This window comes from Osmerus eperlanus, chromosome 17 (genome assembly GCF_963692335.1).
Source record: "Osmerus eperlanus chromosome 17, fOsmEpe2.1, whole genome shotgun sequence".
NCBI lineage: Eukaryota > Metazoa > Chordata > Actinopteri > Osmeriformes > Osmeridae > Osmerus > Osmerus eperlanus.
This window is the reverse complement of record NC_085034.1, coordinates 1477476-1496857: the sequence shown is the minus strand read 5'-3', so window position 1 is coordinate 1496857 and position 19382 is coordinate 1477476. Positions and strand designations below refer to the sequence as shown.

General features: G+C 45.2%; 2 protein-coding genes across 2 annotated transcripts; both read right to left on the bottom strand.

Moving 5' to 3' along the window:
- Position 1: 1 nt before the first annotated feature.
- LOC134037865 (protein arginine N-methyltransferase 8-B-like) lies at positions 2–11710 on the bottom strand. Its single transcript, XM_062483419.1, is given in 10 exon segments — positions 2–1013; positions 1513–1634; positions 2995–3145; positions 5791–5906; positions 6486–6573; positions 6802–6944; positions 7769–7832; positions 8782–8937; positions 9766–9999; positions 10844–11710. Coding segments are annotated over 10 exon segments (1227 nt in total). The 5' UTR covers positions 10913–11710; the 3' UTR covers positions 2–929.
- Positions 11711–12348: 638 nt separating this feature from the next.
- On the bottom strand, positions 12349–19000 carry LOC134038032 (E3 ubiquitin-protein ligase TRIM41-like). Its single transcript, XM_062483628.1, has 3 exons — positions 18871–19000; positions 17668–18658; positions 12349–13153 (listed from the first exon to the last, which is right to left on the bottom strand). Exons 2-3 carry the CDS (start codon positions 18654–18656, stop codon positions 12754–12756), a joined length of 1389 nt encoding a protein of 462 aa, XP_062339612.1. The 5' UTR covers positions 18657–18658; positions 18871–19000; the 3' UTR covers positions 12349–12753.
- Positions 19001–19382: the final 382 nt, after the last annotated feature.

Here is a 19382-nt window from a genome sequence, read left to right as displayed (position 1 = left end):
TTTCATTAAATAACTGCTATTCTTTTGTCTTTTTATTCATTTATTCAGTTGTTCATCTCTTGCACACCATCCTGCTAAACCACTTAAAATGTTATTCGCATTTACAACTTACTGTGACTTTGTGCTCATTCTTTAGGGCACTGTAGGTTGGAAAACTTTAATTGAATTGCCTCAAGTAGCAGATAAAATCATATTATGAAATCTCTAAAGATTGAAACCCTAAACATGCAAGTATCTTTCAAATACATTTACATTTAGTCATTTAGCAGACGCTCTTATCCAGAGCGACGTACAGTAAGTACAGGGACATTCCCCCGAGGCAAGTAGGGTGAAGTGCCTTGCCCAAGGACACAACGTCATTTGGCACGGCTGGGAATCGAACTGGCAACCTTCGGATTACTAGCCCGACTCCCTCACCGCTCAGCCACCTGACTCCCAAATACCTTCATAACCTAACAACAAAATACACAATACAACATAACACTTGAAAAAAACATTTACTTTCCTGTATGGGATACTACCCTTTTCATAGTTCTAATATTGTTTTATTTCTGAAAGAATTCCCCAGGGTTTTTCCACTGTGTAAAGTGGATCATTTCGTTGCAAGGACGTTAGGGGTCGACTTCAATTCAAATTCCTCTGTTACCTGACTCAAAACACTGACAGCAGTTCAAATAATCGAATCAATTTAAAATCAAGTTAATTTAGGATATTACATTCAGAGTTGTGCCAGGAAAAAAAACTTAGCTGTCAAGAAATCGGTGGCAAACGATATAGCTATTGCTCAGGTCGCTGGGTCATTCAGGTCCCAGAAACGTCCAATCAGACACGTCTCATGGCTCTTTCTAACCAATAGGAGGCCCCCTGTGCCCTCTCAGGGCGTGTCCAGAGGGACTGGAGGCAGATAGTCATCCTCCTTTACTGGCTCGTTAGCGCATCTTGTAGTCGTGGGAAATGGCCGCCTCGCACAGCTGCCCTTTAAAGTCCAGCTCAAACGTAAACTCCAGATCACGCTGTAATAGAAGATGAGAGTTAACTTAGAACTCAGCGAAAGAGGGAGAGACTGTAGAGAGAGAGAGAGATAGGGGGAGAGAGACTGTAGAGAGAAATCTGCACTTGTAACACTTGTACCACAGTTAAATGGTAACAGGTTAAAATGTGTTTTTAGAGAGATACCTACTACTGTCTACCAGTCTTCTAAACCAGTGGTTCCCAACCATGGTTCTCAGGGCACCCCTGTACTGCATGTTTTAGATGTTTTCCTGCTCCAACACACCTGATTCAAATGAATGGGTCGTTATCCAGCTCTGCAGAAGCCTGCTTATGACCATTCATTTGAATCAGGTGTGTTGGAGCAGGGAAACATCTAAAACATGCAGGACAGGGGCGCCCTGAGGACCAGGGGCGCCCTGAGGACCAGGGGCGCCCTGAGGACCAGGGGCGCCCTGAGGACACATCAGTTCCTCAGCAGGTGAGTACCTGCGTCTGTGTACTAGCTCTGGGGATGCTCACCACGTTCTTGTCGTTTGGCCTCACTGTGATGCTGCCGAAGATCTCCTCTCCCTTCTTCACGGTCAGGTAGTCCTCCATGTAGAACACAGTCTGCTTCCAGTGGGTGGTGGGGCCATCAGGAGCTGAGGGAGGAGGGAGGGAGGAGGGAGGGAGGAGAGAGGGAGGAGAGAGGGAGGGAGAGAGAGAGAGGGAGGGAGGGAGGGAGGGAGGGAGGGAGGGAGGAGAGAGGGAAGAGAGAGGGAGGGAGGAGAGAGAGAGGGAGAGAGAGGGAGGGAGGGAGGGAGGGAGAGAGAGGGAGGGAGGGAGGAGAGAGGGAGGAGAGAGGGAGGGAGAGAGGGAGGAGAGAGGGAGGGAGGGAGGGAGAGAGAGAGGGAGGGAGGAGAGAGGGAGGGAGGGAGGAGAGAGAGAGGGAGAGAGAGGGAGGGAGGGAGGGAGGAGAGAGGGAGGGAGAGAGGGAGGAGGGAGGGAGGGAGGGAGGGAGGGAGGAGAGAGGGAAGAGAGAGGGAGGGAGGAGAGAGAGAGGGAGAGAGAGGGAGGGAGGGAGGAGAGAGGGAGGAGGGAGGGAGGAGAGAGGGAGGAGAGAGGGAGGGAGGAGAGAGAGAGGGAGAGAGAGGGAGGGAGAGAGGGAGGAGAAAGGGAGGGAGGGAGGAGGGAGGGAGGAGAGAGGGAGGGAGGGAGGAGAGAGAGAGGGAGAGAGAGGGAGGGAGGGAGGGAGGGAGGGAGGAGAGAGGGAGGGAGAGAGGGAGGAGAGAGGGAGGAGAGAGAGAGGGAGGGAGGGAGGAGAGAGGGAGGGAGGGAGGAGAGAGGGAGGGAGGAGAGAGGGAGGGAGGAGAGAGGAAGGGAGAGAGGGAGAGAGGGAGGGAGGGAGGAGAGAGGGAGGGAGGGAGGGAGGAGAGAGGGAGGAGAGAGGGAGGAGAGAGGGAGGGAGGGGAGAGGGAGGAGAGAGGGAGGAGGGAGGGAAACAGGATAAGGAGAGACAACAGAGAGGATGGAAAGTCAGGAAAATGAGCCAGGAAAAGGGGAGAAAGAACGGTGGGAGATGTAAGGATGCAAGAGAAGTTGGTAAGAAGGATGAAGAGGAGATGGGCGAGAATGTAGATGGTTAGGGTGAAAAACAGATCATGGAGAAAGAAGGAGAGGAAAATTGAAGAGAGGGTGTTGGAAAGACAAACTAAAACCCTCCCTTACTAAAAGTTACGTAAGCAGAGAGTGGAAGAAAACATGTACATAACGTTACGTAACACAACACATTTAGATGCAAACCGTTAAGACAGACGTTAACAATCTTGACCAGTGTTCAAAACGACCACCAGGGGGCAGCCAAGAACTGCAATCAGAGGAATAGTCTGGAAATGCACATGTGCCACTACTAACATCTACAAGTCACACAGTCACACATCATAGCACAATGTCGTTTCAAACGACAGTTTGTTAACAAGTACTCATTCAGCCTGTGTGTTGTGTGTTGAGATGAGGCCTAACCTGTGGTGAAGCCGGTCTTCTTGTGACACTTGCTGAACTCAATGTTGAAGTACGTGACCATGGCGTGGACGTAGTCGTTCCTCTGGATCTGCAGACAGAAGGCCGAGGTGAACGACAGGTCCTCCTGCTTCACCGTGTAGATGTCCACTTCCTGGGTCAGAGGTCACGAGAGAGGACACGTTAGAGACACAGGATGGGATGACCTTTCACCTTCACATCGGCAGAAAGAGAGGAAAGAAAATGCCGGTCTCCGAGACATGTTTGTTTGGGTGAGACCGTTTTTTTTTCATCCAAGCCTGGGACACAGCCCAGAGAAGAGCTATTCACACGAAACCACTGAACCCTGACAGGGAAGAGAAATCCGTTAAATATAACGGATTTGCTGTTTTCAAAAAGTGATAGTAGTATAGAAGGTATAGTGCAACCTAACACCCTTGGGCTGTCTAGATAAAAGGTGCAGTGCTCTGAATCCACTTCTTGAACTTCCTTTGTGTTGGATTGTATGGCAGTGATGAATCACAGCATCCAGTCATGCTTTGCAACCATGGCTTTTGTTTCGTTCAAGACATGAGCCGACGACGGCAGATTGTTCTGGTTCAAAAACCTTTCGCTCCTTCTATCTTTTCTTTTTTTCCTCTCCTCTCTTCCACCCCTCCCTCCTCCTTTGCTTCCCCCCTCCTCTCCCTCCCAGTCAGTTCATCATCCTCCTGTTCTCTTCCCTGTCAGGGTTCAGTGGTTTCGTGTGAATAGCTCTTCTCTGGGCTGTGTCCCAGGCTTGGATGTATAATGTCACACTGAAGCTGAGTATTCCTCCTCCAATGCTCATCTCCTGTTAAATAACGTTGATGTGTTTGCTTGTTAATTCAAAACAATAATCAACCATTACTAAATCACATCACGCCTAAACCCTTAAACGTAATTTGTATGAAGGAAAACAAGAATCGAACGTTAATCCTTCCACCAATCGATTATTTTTTTCATCCAGCCAGCCAGCCCAGATAAACAGGACCTCACGTCACTCATCCAGCCAGCCCAGATAAACAGGACCTCACGTCACTCAGCCAGCCAGCCCAGATAAACAGGACCTCACGCCCCTCAGCCAGCCAGCCAGCCCAGATAAACAGGACCTCACGTCACTCATCCAGCCAGCCCAGATAAACAGGACCTCACGCCACTCATCCAGCCAGCCAGCCCAGATAAACAGGACCTCACGCCCCTCAGCCAGCCAGCCAGCCCAGATAAACAGGACCTCACGCCCCTCAGCCAGCCAGCCAGCCCAGATAAACAGGACCTCACGCCCCTCAGCCAGCCAGCCAGCCCAGATAAACAGGACCTCACGCCCCTCAGCCAGCCAGCCAGCCCAGATAAACAGGACCTCACGCCCCTCAGCCAGCCAGCCAGCCCAGATAAACAGGACCTCACGCCCCTCAGCCAGCCAGCCAGCCCAGATAAACAGGACCTCACGCCCCTCAGCCAGCCAGCCAGCCCAGATAAACAGGACCTCTCACAGGCTGGGACGTTCTAGTTTTCCCTCCACAACGTTCCCTGACCAATCCTTGCTGGGGAGGACAGTGGTGTTAAATCATAATCGGTCCCACCCGTGGCAGGTCCCATACACACACCATCAATAATCTGATGGAGCAGGTAGGGCTAGCGTGCTGAGAGACCTCCCTGGTCTAGACGGGGTGGAGGATAGGGAGGACTGATCTATTTTGGGCTTGTCACAATCCAAGGCGGATATCACATAAGTGACATTTCAATTTCAGAAATGTACTTTTTTTTTGCATCCCACACATTTCGCCGAGTTTCACACTGCCAGATTACTCTTGGCTGTGATTGGCGCTCATGTTACTAACGGTAACCCTCTCTCTATGGAGAAGTGAGTGAATATTGTACATTGTGTTCCTAAAGTGGTGCTTCACACACACACACACACAAGTAGACTCTGTCTCTCCATATCTTTCTCTCTCCCTCTCTACCTCTCTCTCTCTACCTCTCTCTCTCCCCCTCCTCTCTCTCTCTCTCCCTCTCTCCCCCTCCTCTCTCCCGATCCTCTCTCTCTCTCCCTCTTTCCCCCTCCTCTCTCCCCCTCCTCTCTCTCTCTCCTCTCCCCCTCCTCTCTCTCCCTCTCTCCCCCTCCTCTCTCTCTCTCTCTCTCTCTCTCTCCCTCTCTCCCCCTCCTCTCTCTCCCAATCCTCTCTCTCTCCTCTCCCCCTCCTCTCTCTCTCTCTCCCCCTCCTCTCTCTCTCTCTCTCTCTCTCTCTCTCTCCCTCTCTCCCCCTCCTCTCTCTCCCAATCCTCTCTCTCTCCCTCTCTCTCTCCCTCTCTCCCCCTCCTCTCTCTCCCAATCCTCTCTCTCTCCCTCTCTCCCCCTGCTCTCTCTCCCGATCCTCTCTCTCTCTCCTCTCCCCCTCCTCTCTCTCCCAATCCTCTCTCTCTCCCTCTCTCCCCCTGCTCTCTCTCCCGATCCTCTCTCTCTCTCTCTCCCCCTCCTCTCTCTCTCTGTAGGCTACAGTGCTGAGGACTGGAGGAGCGGGTAGTTGGAGACACCTACACGCGTCATGTGTCCCGCTACCACAGTTCTTAGTCAACCCACTATGATTCAGCCTGCAGGCCGGCACAGCCAGCCTCCGCAAACACTCACGAACATGCGCGCGCACACACACGCACCAGAGACCTAGAAGTATGTTCCCTGTCGGTTTTCTCATTTCCATGTCATTCTAAATGTTTTGGGCTCGCCACATACAAGAGCACGTACACACACACACACACACACACACACACACACACACTGACCTTTACAAGGCAGGAGTTTGTCACCACCTGCTTGGGGTCCACCATGTCCACCAGGGGCTCTCTGATCGCCACATTACGGATGCAGGTCATGTCAAAGCCATACACATTCTCCCACCCTGCAGAGGCACACACACACGTAAACACACCCGCAAACACACAAGAACGCACAGACACACAGACAAACCAATACAAATAGGTGTGTCTAGATTCTCTCTCGGTGTGTCTAGATTCTCTCTCGATGTGTTTAGATTCTCTCTCGGTGTGTCTAGATTCTCTCTCGGTGAAAGGCAGCGGGGCTTGAAATAGACCAGATCCTCCTCCAGCATGTCTGGCAACGTCGAACATCCCTCCTCCGTTTGGGTTGCAAACACAGTGGGTAGACCCCACCTTCCTTCTCAATGCCCTCCTCTGTGGCAGGGCCTCCTCTGTGGCAGGGCCAAACCTAGAGGCTGTGTGTGTGTGTGTGTGTGTGTGTGTGTGTGTGTGTGTGTGTGTGTGTGTGTGTGTGTGTGTGTGTGTGTGTGTGTGTGTGTGTGTGTGTGTGGGGGTGTGTGTGTGGGTGTGTGTGTGTGTGTGTGTGGGTGTGTGTGTGTGTGTGTGTGTGTGTGTGTGTGTGTGTGTGTGTGTGTGTGTGTGTGTGTGGGATGGCCAGGTGGCTTGGTGAAAAAAAAAGCAAGAAAGAAAGTTTCACTCACAGTGGATTTTGAAGTCCTTGTACTGTCTGTCTTCGATGGCCACCACATAGAGAGCAGCTCTGTCAGGAAACATCAGGCCTCCGGGCTTCTGAATAGGCGAAACAAGTTAAATATATACATGCCCCCCCGCCGCACACACACATACATATATATTTCAGGTATTGTCTGTACACCTTGCCAAGTAACATTAGATCATTCAGTACCAACCCTTTGTCCTTGAAATAGCCACAGGTAGAAACCAGATATCAATCTGTCTCTAAAAGACATATATGGGGACTTTTACCAGCATGTGAGACACACACACACACACACCTACCAGCCACTTGTCTCTGGCGAAGATGACGGTGTTGAGCATAGACTCGTAGAAAAGACAGTAGCCCATCCACTCGGAGATGATGATGTCCACTTTGTCCACAGGAAGTTCCACTTCCTCCACCTTCCCTTTAAAGATCGTAATGACTAGCACACGGGGCACAGGGAGTCACATGTAAGCAGGAGGAAAACATAGAACAGTTCTGGCATTTAATTGCTTTCCAATTTCCACACCGCATCTCATACAGAACGCTGGTGGGAAAAAAAAATTCAACCTGAATGCCTGAATGTTCAAATGCCAAAGCTAAACGGTTAAGTAATGCCTACTCTGCGGATACTAATGCCAACTGGATTCACACAATCACGTCTGTTACGCAATCACATGCAGAACTCCTCCACGGGAAATATGAAGGTGGCACTTGGCTCTGTCAATCAGTGAGGAGGACACTGGACTGACTGATGGCTGTGTCTGGGGGTGTTCAAATGAGCTGTCACATCTGTGACTGAGGCCTGGGATTGAGTGAGTGTGTGACAAAGACGATTAAGGATGAGGTCAAATGATTTCTTCTGCTCAGTCCAATGCAGCTGTCTTCTCCTACGTCTTGTTTGGATGTAGGAGCGAAGGCAGCCATGAGTGTTTACAGTGTGGATTCTATATAAATTAAACTGTTAGAATCTGTTTGGGACCTCGGAGAAATAGCGGTTCAGATGAACGTCAACAGTGAGGCTTGTTGAAGTTAAAGTGAGTGAGCATGTTAGCAGGGTGCTGGGTCGTAGAATAAACACAAGGCCACTAAATGATAATATTATGGGCTTTCTGGTCCACTAGGCACCATTTCCAAACCAAACACTGTTTCCGGAACTATAAGTCTGAACCGATTCACTGTGTAGCATAATATACCAATACGTGTTTGCGGTCGATAAAATAGAGCTCCCAGGTTGTGAACACGTCATCATGTCGTTTCTCTCACCGTTCTGGAGCTGGTTGGATTTGATGATTTTCTCTGAATATTCGGATATGCTTGAACACTCAATCTGTTGGCAGAAAACGCACAGTATACACATAGGTTTGATTAATGCTAAACTCAACATTAGTTGACCTACACACAAAGGACACACGCTACACAATCTCAGTATTAGATTACCAAGAGCCTATTTCCTTTCCGATCTATAACTGCTCAACCGTAATCTTCAGAGATGGCAAAAGTACACGCATCCTTCACTCAATTACAAGTACAGATACTTATGTTTAAAAAGACTAAGATATACTTAAGTAGAAAGTATCCATGACTACTACTTGTGGGACCTCACATCATATTAACACATTAATACAAAAATACACTACAGACAAGCAGAGTATTCACCAGGAATCCTTTTTGACGTTGACAATTTTGAACATCTCCCTCATTTACATTTAGCAGACGCTCTTATCCTGAGCGACTTACAGTAAGTACAGGGACATTCCCCCCGAGGCAAGTAGGGTGAAGTGCCTTGCCCAAGGACACAACGTCATTCTGCACGGCCTGGAATCGAACCGGCAACCTTCAGATTAATAGCCCAATTTCCTAACCGCTCAGCCATCTGACCCCCTATATGGTCATGGGTGATCACTGATCAGGAATGTCAGTTGTGTCCAAAAATCACAGGGAAAAGGCTAGCTAGCAGGAGTGCCGAGTAGCCAGCAGCAACAGCTTCTAGCAGCGTTTGACGACTTGGCTCCTTTCTAAAGGCTGGTTAACAAGAGGCTTGTTTAGTCCAAGTCCGGAGTCAGGTGGCTGAGTGGTTAGGGAATCGGGCTAGTAATCTGGAGGTTGCTGGTTTGATTCCCGGCCGTGTCAAATGACGTTGTGTCCTTGGGCAAGGCACTTCACCCTACTTGCCTCGGGGGGGAATGTCCCTGTACTTACTGTAAGTCGCTCTGGATAAGAGCGTCTGCTAAATGACTAAATGTAAATGTAGTCCAAACGACGAGCCAGACTCTCACCCCGTACACGTGCCGGGCACCCGCGTTGGCAGCGAACATGGACAGGATGCCCGTCCCGCTGCCCACGTCCAGCACCACCTTGTCCTTGAACACGTGCTTGTTGTGGTACATGGCGTTCCGGTAGGTCAGAGTCCGCACCTCGTCCTTCAGCATCTCCTAAGGAAGCCACACACAGCGGGATAAACAACAACAAAACGTTTGAGACTGCGAATGCCCGTCGATGAGGTTTAGAACGCAAATGCATCTACATCTAAATAGGCTATATAAGAGATTTATTACGGTCATGTTTTACCATTATACATGTATTTTGTTCCTTGATCCGATTGATAGAAGTGCAGCTATGAGGTTTTGGAAGGATGTAAATGAAAGATAAAGGCAATAATGCAAACCCATGTGATTTACTCTTAATATGTAGGCTATTGTGTATGTGGGTGTAAAGCAGCATGTCTTACTAAAGAGATGCAGGTAACTAGCTGAATAGTGAACATGAACAGAGACTGGACTAGTATTTAGTCCAGCAGCCTTCTCCATCCTGGCACGGACTCTCTAAATAGCGGCAGGTCTGTCTCACCTAGCCTTGTGGGACTAACTGATTCCCATCTCTCTAAACCCACTTAAACCCAGTCACACTTGTGTCTTTCCTCCCTTGTAACGAGGACACTTCTTTGGTTAGCTTGCTGACAAAAGCCTGACCCACATACTAAATAAGGACATTGGCATAAACTCATCTAACCAGGTCTGTACCCCCCCCCCCCTCCTCTTTCTTTTCATCCCAGCCACAAGCTCACAACTCGGGTACAGTCTCTTCATGTGCACCCTTAGATGCAGTTTGGAATTTTTTTTTAATAGTGAATGGCATATTGTATCTATAGTAGGCTAGTCCTGAATGAACAAAAAGCGGTATTCTATTCAGAATCCCAGAAGAAACACAAATAGGCAGACATGAGAGTAGCTCAAGGCTGCAGGGCTTTTGGCCCGACTGACCTCATGGATCCCGAAGTGGGCATAGGAGTCAAAGTAATAGTCTCGTGATGTCATTTCCTCCGGGTTTAGCTGCTTGGCTGCCTTTCCCCGGCCAGGGCAGGTGGGAAGGGCAGCCACGTGGGGTGTGTGGGGCGGTGTGTGGGGCGGGCAGGCCACGGGGTGGGTCTTAGGCACCGGTTTGGGCATTGGAGCAGGCTGGATAGACAGGGAGACGACAGGGGTAGGAGCAGGGTGCTGTCGCGGAAATCCAGGAGGAGGGGGAGGATGGAGAGAACAGAGAAAGGGTAAGATTGATAGGTGAATTAGCAGGATAGGCGAGTGAGAGTGAGTGAGTGAGTGAGTGAGTGAGTGAGTGAGTGAGTGAAGAGAGAGAGAGAGAGAGAGAGAGAGAGAGAGAGAGAGAGAGAGAGAGAGAGAGAGAGAGAGAGAGAGAGAGAGAGAGAGAGAGAGAGAGAGAGAGAGAGAGAGAGAGAGAGAGAGAGAGAGAGAGAGAGAGAGAGAGAGAGAGAGAGAGAGAGAGAGAGATGAGAGAGAGAGAGAGAGAGAGAGAGAGAGAGAGAGAGAGAGAGAGAGAGAGAGAGAGAGAGAGAGAGAGAGAGAGAGAGAGAGAGAGAGAGAGAGAGAGAGACATTACATTGCACAATACACTAAACGTGCATTCAATCGCCTGCCTGCGTGACGGTCATGACATGGCTTGAATCGTTCTGCTAAGCGTTCAGTGCGTTCCAGAACCAAGGACAGCGTAACTATACTGTAGGAGACTTGGCTGTCCCACTAGATACAAAGGTATAATATAGTCTAGTATAAACAATCCATCAATTAAAATGATACACAATTGTTTAGATTGATGAAGGAACCCCGCTTCGGTCGGTTGGAAAATATAATTATTTTCATGTTTTTGGAGACTCAGAGGTTAGGCTACTCCTGCATGATACCGATCCACCAGTTCATCAAAATCAACTAGATTAAAACATAAAACTAAACAAAGATTGAATAACCATCAATCTGGGATTCAGATGGTGAACACAACGATCGACCTTTATCAGCAATGTCACTCTTACATCATTTACAGGGTAGCCTACCTCCGAGTTGTCTGCATCCGCATTTTTCTCCGAAAGAGCAAGCAGCGCGAATGTCTTAGTCCCATACGAGCCAACAAGATTCCTGCAACTTTTAATAGGAAAATTCTGGTACAAAAATACACTAAATAACCACTCCTACGATGAGCTAAAACCAGTTTCAGTTCTTTCAGTTGTCAATGGCATTTAAAATGACAATAGCGGAACACTTTTAATATCAAAGATATTCATTGGTTTTGCATTTTAACTTATTGTTCACCCTAAAATTGTTACATTTATATTGTGTTACGTTTGTGTTAATTTCAAAAGTCCAGTAATCCATTGTGAAAAAGTTATGCAGGTGGTTTCTTATCGACACTTGAGCATCACTTGCAAGGAGTCCAATGTGCTGAGTTGTCCCCAGTCTTTTGCGCACTGCTACATAAGCAGAGAATTCGCTGAAACATAAAAATATCCTTTGTCCATGGTAAATAATTTCACCCTTGTTGCAACAGTTGGTGCAAGCATCCTTCTGCTTTTCCTACTGTTGCTCATTGGTTACGGGTTCTCGGAATTCTAACATTCTTCTGCTGGTTGCAATAACCTCGACTCCGGGTCGCCGGAATTTTTTGGCGGATGCCTAAAAAGTTCAACTTGGCTCCTACTTCTCTCACTTGAAGGTTTTCGCCTTCACTGGAATTCAACAAGTACAGATTTTTAACCGAGACGAGTCGTGATGAAAACGTTATAAATCTAGACTTCCCACGCGCCAGATGCCTTCTTTCACCTTCCCACCAGATTTTCCCAGAGAAGACGGAATATGCTCTCGAGCAATGGCCAACCAATAGGATTCTCTGCTTGACGCTTTCGCAGGATTCCCCACGGAGGCGAATCCTTGAAGCCTACGCCGGTGTCTGTCCTTCTATCAAAGCTCCATTCGTGCTTATAGTATAATGACAAGATCTTATTGTCGAACTGAACGCCGGCTGAAAGGGACACCTTCTAATCGTTTCGGGTAGAATGATATGTAGCTGAGCGTAAATCCTCTAAGAAAAGTAAAAAAATAAAGAATTAAAAATAAAGAAATCGATGAAAATGTTGATAGATTATAATGCCACTACCTATTTAAACCACAATCATAACCAAAACCAAACAGCATTTAATTGTTCACAATTTGTCCCATTTAACTTCACCATGCATCCACATTCCTGCAAAGATTCCCAAATTCAAGAATAGATCCAAGAATTTTCTAAATCTGAGCAAGCTTTCTCTCTCTCCCCTACTGAATAAATGCATTCTATCAATTAAAGTAAAGGAACATGTCTAAAACATGCATTTTATTTTCCCTGTAAGAACCAACAAATGGAGGGCATAGGTTACCAATCATTTATTGTCAAACACAAATCTTTTAAATGTTCACATCAGACAGCAATTATTTACAACATTGATATCTATATATTTTTTTATAGTATCCCATAATACAAAAGAGGAATGATTTCTCCTCGTCCACACTTGTATCTCCCTGATCTTTTGGTTTGGGCCGAAATAACATTTTTGCTGTGAAAACATCTAAAACAATATGGTATCATACCGTTACATCATACTGTTGCTAAAGCAGAGGATTGTCATGCTATGAAGCTATAAAGACATAAAATAATGTATATGGCTAAAACTAACTGTGTGTGATAACAGGAGAGATGATCAGAGGGGCAGCGTTTTCACCCTTTCTATTCAGATGAGGGGATAAGTATGGATAGATTCTTTCAGTGAATCTACAGTTCATGAAAGAGTAGATGTGACTTCCAGCCTCAACGTCATAAAAGGTCACCTGACCCTCTTCATAATCAACAAACACCCCCACCCTCTCTGGCTTCTCAACAGGAAGTGAGACAGGGGGTTTTGTGAAAGCACAAAACCTGTTTTCCTGTAGTCATATAGTCCAGAATCCAAGATCAGGTCTCAGTTTAACTGCATCCTTCCTATTGACTGATTCCTTTGCCACTCCTATGATCCAGTCTGTTTTGTTCTTAACCTGGACCTCATAGTAAGATCTCCCTGATGTAAAGCCCTGGTTTGCTAATACACCAAGACAATAATCAAACCTTTTTGGGTTGTCAGGACAAACCTGTTTTGTTGTTGCCGTTCTGGCTTGCTTACAATTCTCAGATAAGACAATTGAAGCACTGACTGTTTCAGGGTCAAAAGTCAAGTCCACTGAGCACTTCTGCATAGTTTTCAACTCGACTTCACACAACCTTTTAGTTTCTGTATCTATCTCTTTACTCAGTCTCTCTTTTAGTTCAGACAAAGCTCTTCTAAGGGTCCCCACACTGTAAAAAATAACCGTTTTTTTTACCATGAAATGCACTGTATTTTTTACAGATATTTCCTCTTTTTCCATAAAACAATGATATGCCTGCGGATTTACCAATATTTGATGTCAAATAAATGTTACACCCTTAAAATCACAAGCATTTTACCTTAATTTAAGATAACATGAATATGATGTTTATTTAATGACAATTCATTGTAATTGTACAGATTCAAATGTAATTTTACATTAAATGGGAGGTAATATTTAACAGATTTTTTCAGGTTAATAATAATGAAGAAATGCATGTGAAATTACAGAAATCGTTGGTCATTGGGTTTTCTTTAAAATTGTGATTTTATGTTTTTTAAACTAATTAGTAGTATTTGTACAGACACAAAAGTAATTTATTATTGGGAATAAACAGCAGAAAGGATGCACCCATGCTTCCCCTGGCAGGACAGAAATATCTATATGGTCCAGTGCCTCTTTAATGACTTCAATGCATGTATTGTCACCAAGCCTGCCTCACGTTTAAAAAAAATAGTCAAGACTCTAAACTTTATGTAACACCTTTTATTCCATATTACAAAAACATTGGGCCAGTATCAAAAGTGCTGTGTTGAAATTTTTAAAACAGACAATGGTCTGTTAATTACTGTGTTAACAGCTCTAAAACAAAAAAAATGCCAACATAATAGTCAATAGCCAACTGTCTTTCTATGAGTCTGTGACCTTCATGAACTTCAGGGGACTCTGGGGCTCTTGACTTCTGGATCTCTTCTAGACAAACCGATGCTACCATGCACATTATCCTCCTTGGAGATAGAGAACATACATTTATTGAGACATGGTTGAGGTGTATTTGTCTTCACAAGAATGGATGGTGGATACAAGTTCTATTCATCATTGCCCATTAAACAGAACTTTGTTATGTTTTAGTACAATATATAGTTGAGTTGTACTTGTTTACTTAGAGTTGTTTAACTGTAAATGTAAGCACCTTGCATAGGGTAGGCATATTGCAGCCGATCACCTTCTCAGCAGTGCAGATGATACGCTGCTGCCACTGCCAAGGACAAGAGCAGACTGCAGCGTATCATCCGATGGATGATCTGATCATAACAGATCAGTGATGGAAGAGGTGAGGATGGACTCAATGATGGCTGTGTAGAATGCACCATAGTTGTCTTTGGCAAGTTTAATTTCTTCAGCTGCCGCATGAAGTAAATCCTCTGTTGTGCTTTCTTGGTTAGGGAGCTGATGTTCAGTTCCCACTTGAGGTCCTGGGAGAGGATAGTGCCCAGGAAGCGGAAGGACTCCACAGGGTTTACTGGGGCTGTATTCTTAGTAGTCCACAACCATCTCCACTGTCTTAAGAGCATTAGCTCTTGGTTGTTCTGGCTACACAAGGTCACCAGGTTATCTTAACTACTGATAGTGGTAGGTTATCTTGCTAACACATATCCAAAAATGCACAGTGTCCAAAACACTAAGAACATTATTCTAGTTTTCTAATACTTTACCATTGTGTTGGCCGGTAGGATTTGTAACGCAAATAGGCCTAATGTCAGTTTTCTGGTAATTTCCACAAAATTATGCATAAAGTAACTCTGCGATTAGTGCCACTATAAAATGCATTCTGAGTAAAACCTTTCACTTTGGCACCAACCTTTTAGTCCAGCATATGATCTGGACAAGTCATGGGATAAAGCCCCAGTTTATAAAAAAGTAACTTATTTGTTGCACAAATTTACCCTGTAACCAACACAGAAATGTATGATATGACTTGTGCTTGGTTTGGAAAGATGTACATTTTTTCGAACATATAGGGGTACAAATGCAATAAGAAAGATGTCAGTGTGTGACCCATGGTGTGACCAAATTTATGTTGGGGGATGGGATGACTACTGCCTCAGGGCTGTCAAGGAATTTCCTAGGAGATTAGAAACAGTAAGTCTATTGTTATTAATGCTAGTAAACAGAAAACTCTGTGAAATCAACAATGAACTGTCCAATATAATAATTGGACAGTAAATTGGACAGTAAAAATATTTATCTCGGAGACAACGTTGAATGTTGATTTTTGAATGAGGAAGGTTCACACATGCGCAGTGGTTGTAGAAGTAGCACTTTGCTTCTCCCAACTGTCACTGCCGCACCTGGCGCGAAAACCGGAGAAGAATGGATGTTTCAGCTGCTCCAGAAGTTATAGGATTCAGGAATTATACTGACTGAAGAAGAGACAAAGAGATTCAGAGGTAACGTTAATGTTAAGCTGATATAGTGCGTTATATGTTTTTCACAACCTTTTTTTGTCAAAACGGAATGGACTTTTACCAAACTGAAGGCAAATTGCTAGCTGACGTTAGCATTAGCTATTTAGAGTGACTATTAGCTAGCTCAGGGGTTATAGAGCTCAGCTAGCGTTAGCTATCTAATGTCAGTTAATTAAATCTGCCATTTGCAATCCTAAAATTCGGTTAACGTTATGACCTGCATGACTAATGTGTGGCTTTGTAGACCATCTCTACTATAACGTTATGTTGATTTTATTTTTTTCCTCTTACCTCAGTATAATGTTAGCTGCTAGCTAGCTAGGTCGGTAGGAAATATTTTATGAAAAACGAAGGCACTTGTTCAATGTTAGTGTTGTACATAGTTGATAAAAGCATGTTAATTCATTAGATAATTAATTGTGGAGCTGGCAAAGTGCCGCTGTACAGAGAGGTGTCTAAATAGGAGTGTTTTGTTGAGTAATGTTGAGTTAGGGGAATTGTGTAGGCTAACTTAAGTTTGGTTAAGTGAAGCCCTCGTGTGTTTTTCTGTTGCTGCAGATTTACATTTTCTCACACTCAACATTGTCACCTGGAGTCAGCTCTGTAACCGTGGCCCCAAGTTTTTGTGATGAGTATTACATGAAATTGCAATTGCCATTATTGTTGTGTGGACTGTTTATGTCAAGACCGTTGATGGAGGTTCTTTCTGTCACAGACATTCACTTGCATGTATTTCAAAACACAAAACCTACGGCGATGAAAAACAATCTGATCTCGGTAATCATGAGTTTTAGCAACGTTTTAACATGGGAGTGAACTAGTGTTGCACAGTAAACCTGTACTAAAAATAGACACTTACATTGCTTCAGTGTTCCTGTGCATACATGGGAGACTCTGACAGAACGCTATCTCTGTAGCATTCCATCCAGTCCAGAACCCGGGGTCCTGAAGTCTCGACTTTTACGATACTCAAACGATGCGATGTTAATATACCTCTCTGATCTAACGAGTCTGACTAGCTGTCGTGACCTCTCAGGTGGGATTTGGCTACGATGGAGAGATGGTTGTTCTGCTAAGTTCTCCAGTCTCTGCACAGGAACTGCAGTGATCGTTAAGGAGTTTAATGACGAATCATGGTCAGAATTATGTTGTCCCATGCTACACCCCTTCACCAAGTTTCATACAAATCGGGCTGGTAGTTTTTGCTTAATCCTGTTCACACACAAACAAACCGACATTCAAACACTCACACGGGAGAAATTGCTTGCATGATACTTGTGTTTTTCTGTTGCTGCAGATTTACATTTTCTCACACTACATTGTCACCTGGAGTCAGCTCTGTAACCGTGGGCCCAAGTTTTTGTGGTGAGTACTACATGAAATTGCAATTGCCATTATTGTTGTGTGGACTGTTTATGTCAAGACCGTTGATGGAGGTTCTTTCTGTCACAGACATTCACTTGCATGTATTTCCAAACACAAAACCTACGGCGATGAAAAACAATCTGATCTCGGTAATCATGAGTTTTAGCAACGTTTTAACATGGGAGTGAACTAGTGTTGCACAGTAAACCTGTACTAAAAAGAGACACTTACATTGCTTCAGTGTTCCTGTGCATACATGGGAGACTGACAGAACGCCATCTCTGTAGGATTCCATCCAGTCCAGACCCGGGGTCCTGAAGTCTCGACTTTTACGATACTCAAACGATGCGATGTTAATATACCTCTCTGATCTAACGAGTCTGGCTAACTGTCGTGACCTCTCAGGTGGGCTATGGCTGCGATGGAGAGGTGGAGAGATGGTTGTTCTGCTCGGTTCTCCTGTCTCTGCACAGGAACTGCAGCTCTTTTGCACTGATCGTTAAGGAGCCTAATGACGAATCATGGTCATAATTATGTTGTCCCATGCTACACCCCTTCACCAAGTTTCATACAAATCGGGCTGGTAGTTTTTCGTAATCCTGTTCACACACATACAGACCGACATTCAAACACAGAAGGAAGACTGCCAATGGAAACTAGCTTTTTGGATATAATTGGGTGCATTTACATTTTAATGTTCATGAATGTACACTGTCCCTCTTGATCAAATAAATTGAATTGAAAAAATTGAAGAGAAAACATTACCTTTCATCCTGCAGCGGCTTTGCCTGGGTCGGAGGTCATAAACAGTGGGGCATCGGATCTATTTACGTTTTTTTTTTTTACTATTTATTATTGATTTTTTGATTTTGATTTTTTTTTACAGTGCACGCACAGATCACTGTGGACACTGATCTCAGACCAGTCCTTGGTGTGTGGAGGGCTGCTCAGGGATGGGAAGCTCTGGAGCAGGTGGAGGTGGTCCTCAGTGTGTGAGAGCTGCTCCAGATCAATACTTCTCTCATTCAGCTCAGCGATTTCCTGTTGCAGATCCTGGATGAGCCTTTCAGCTCGCATCTCGTGTGCTTTCTGCTTTTTCTCAATCAGCGCTGTGAGATCAGCCTGGTTTTTCTCAATGGATCGTACCAGACTAGTGAAGACATCAGCGCTGTCCGATATCACTTCCTCAGTTTGTTTCTTACTGAGATCCACTGAGTGTTTGATCTCTTTAACCTTTTGTGATCGCTTATCCACCATCTGCTGCACTCGGGCCATCATCCTTCCAAGTTCGGCCATTTTCTCTCCATACTCCTCGTCGACAGGGACAGTTTTGTGGGTCATGTGATCAGTGGTCAAACACAGAATACAAATACAAGTCTGATCACTTTTACAGAACATCTCCAACACTTTGTCATGCTTCGTACACATCCGCTCGTCCAAGTTCTCCACAGGGTTGATCAGTTTGTGTTTCTTCAAAGCTGCCAGTCTGTGATGAGGCTCCAGGTGAGTCTCACAGTAGGAGATCAGACACACCAGGCAGGACTTCAGTGCCTTCAGCTTCGTCCCAGTGCAGACATCACAAGGAACTTCACCCGGCTTGACCGGACGTTGTTCAGAACCTGTGTCTTTCACGTGAAATGACTTCTTGAACTGGGCAGCCATTTCAGAAATAAAGGTATTGGTGAAGAGATCCGGTCTCCTATCAAAATATTTTTTACACACGGGACACTGGTGCAGGTCTTTGCCCTCCCAACACTTTGTAATGCAGGTCATGCAGAAGTTGTGTCCACATGGGATTATCACAGGTTGACTGAACACATCTAGACATATAGAGCAAAGGAACTGGTCCTCAGTCAGAAGATTGCTGGCTGTGGCCATGTCTGCAAACAAATCAAAAGTGAAACTTAATTTTTTACGTGCACACAAATGAAACATTACCTAATTGTCGTCCCTCATACAAAGTTTGTGAAACGATAGTATTCCTGCCTAAACATACAGAAATAATTTTTATTACAGACCAATTAAAAACATTCTATGGACATTGAAACGGGGTTAACCTTACGATTCAAGTTAACGTCTGGTGCACACATACCTGAAGTTACAACTAAAATAGTTGTGTAGTCTTTGGTATCGAATTGATTAATATGATGATGGAATCTGTAGTGGTTGAGAGATTTTAGTAGAGCAGCTGAAAGTGTACTCTTGTCCACAATCGTCTTCTTTTTCTTCACGTCACGCGTCTTCGTTCTAAAGTTTCCCTTCCGCACAGTGACGTTGCAGTTGGAATCTTCTCCCCAATAAACTGCGTTATGTCACATACACCGTTAACGCTTTTAAACTGAAGTAAGCTTGTATCGGTTACGTCTGAAAACTGTCTGTTAACTTTACGATTCAAGTTAACGTATTGTAGTGACTGACGGGGAAGTTAGGGAGAGCAGAGTCAGTGGCTGCGCTGACAATTGACATTACATTTACATTTATTCATTTAGCAGACGCTTTTATCCAAAGCGACTTCCAAGAGAGAACTTTACAAAAGAGCATAGGTCACTGATCATAACAACGAGATCGCCCAAAACGAGTAGCCAAACATGAATCATACATTCT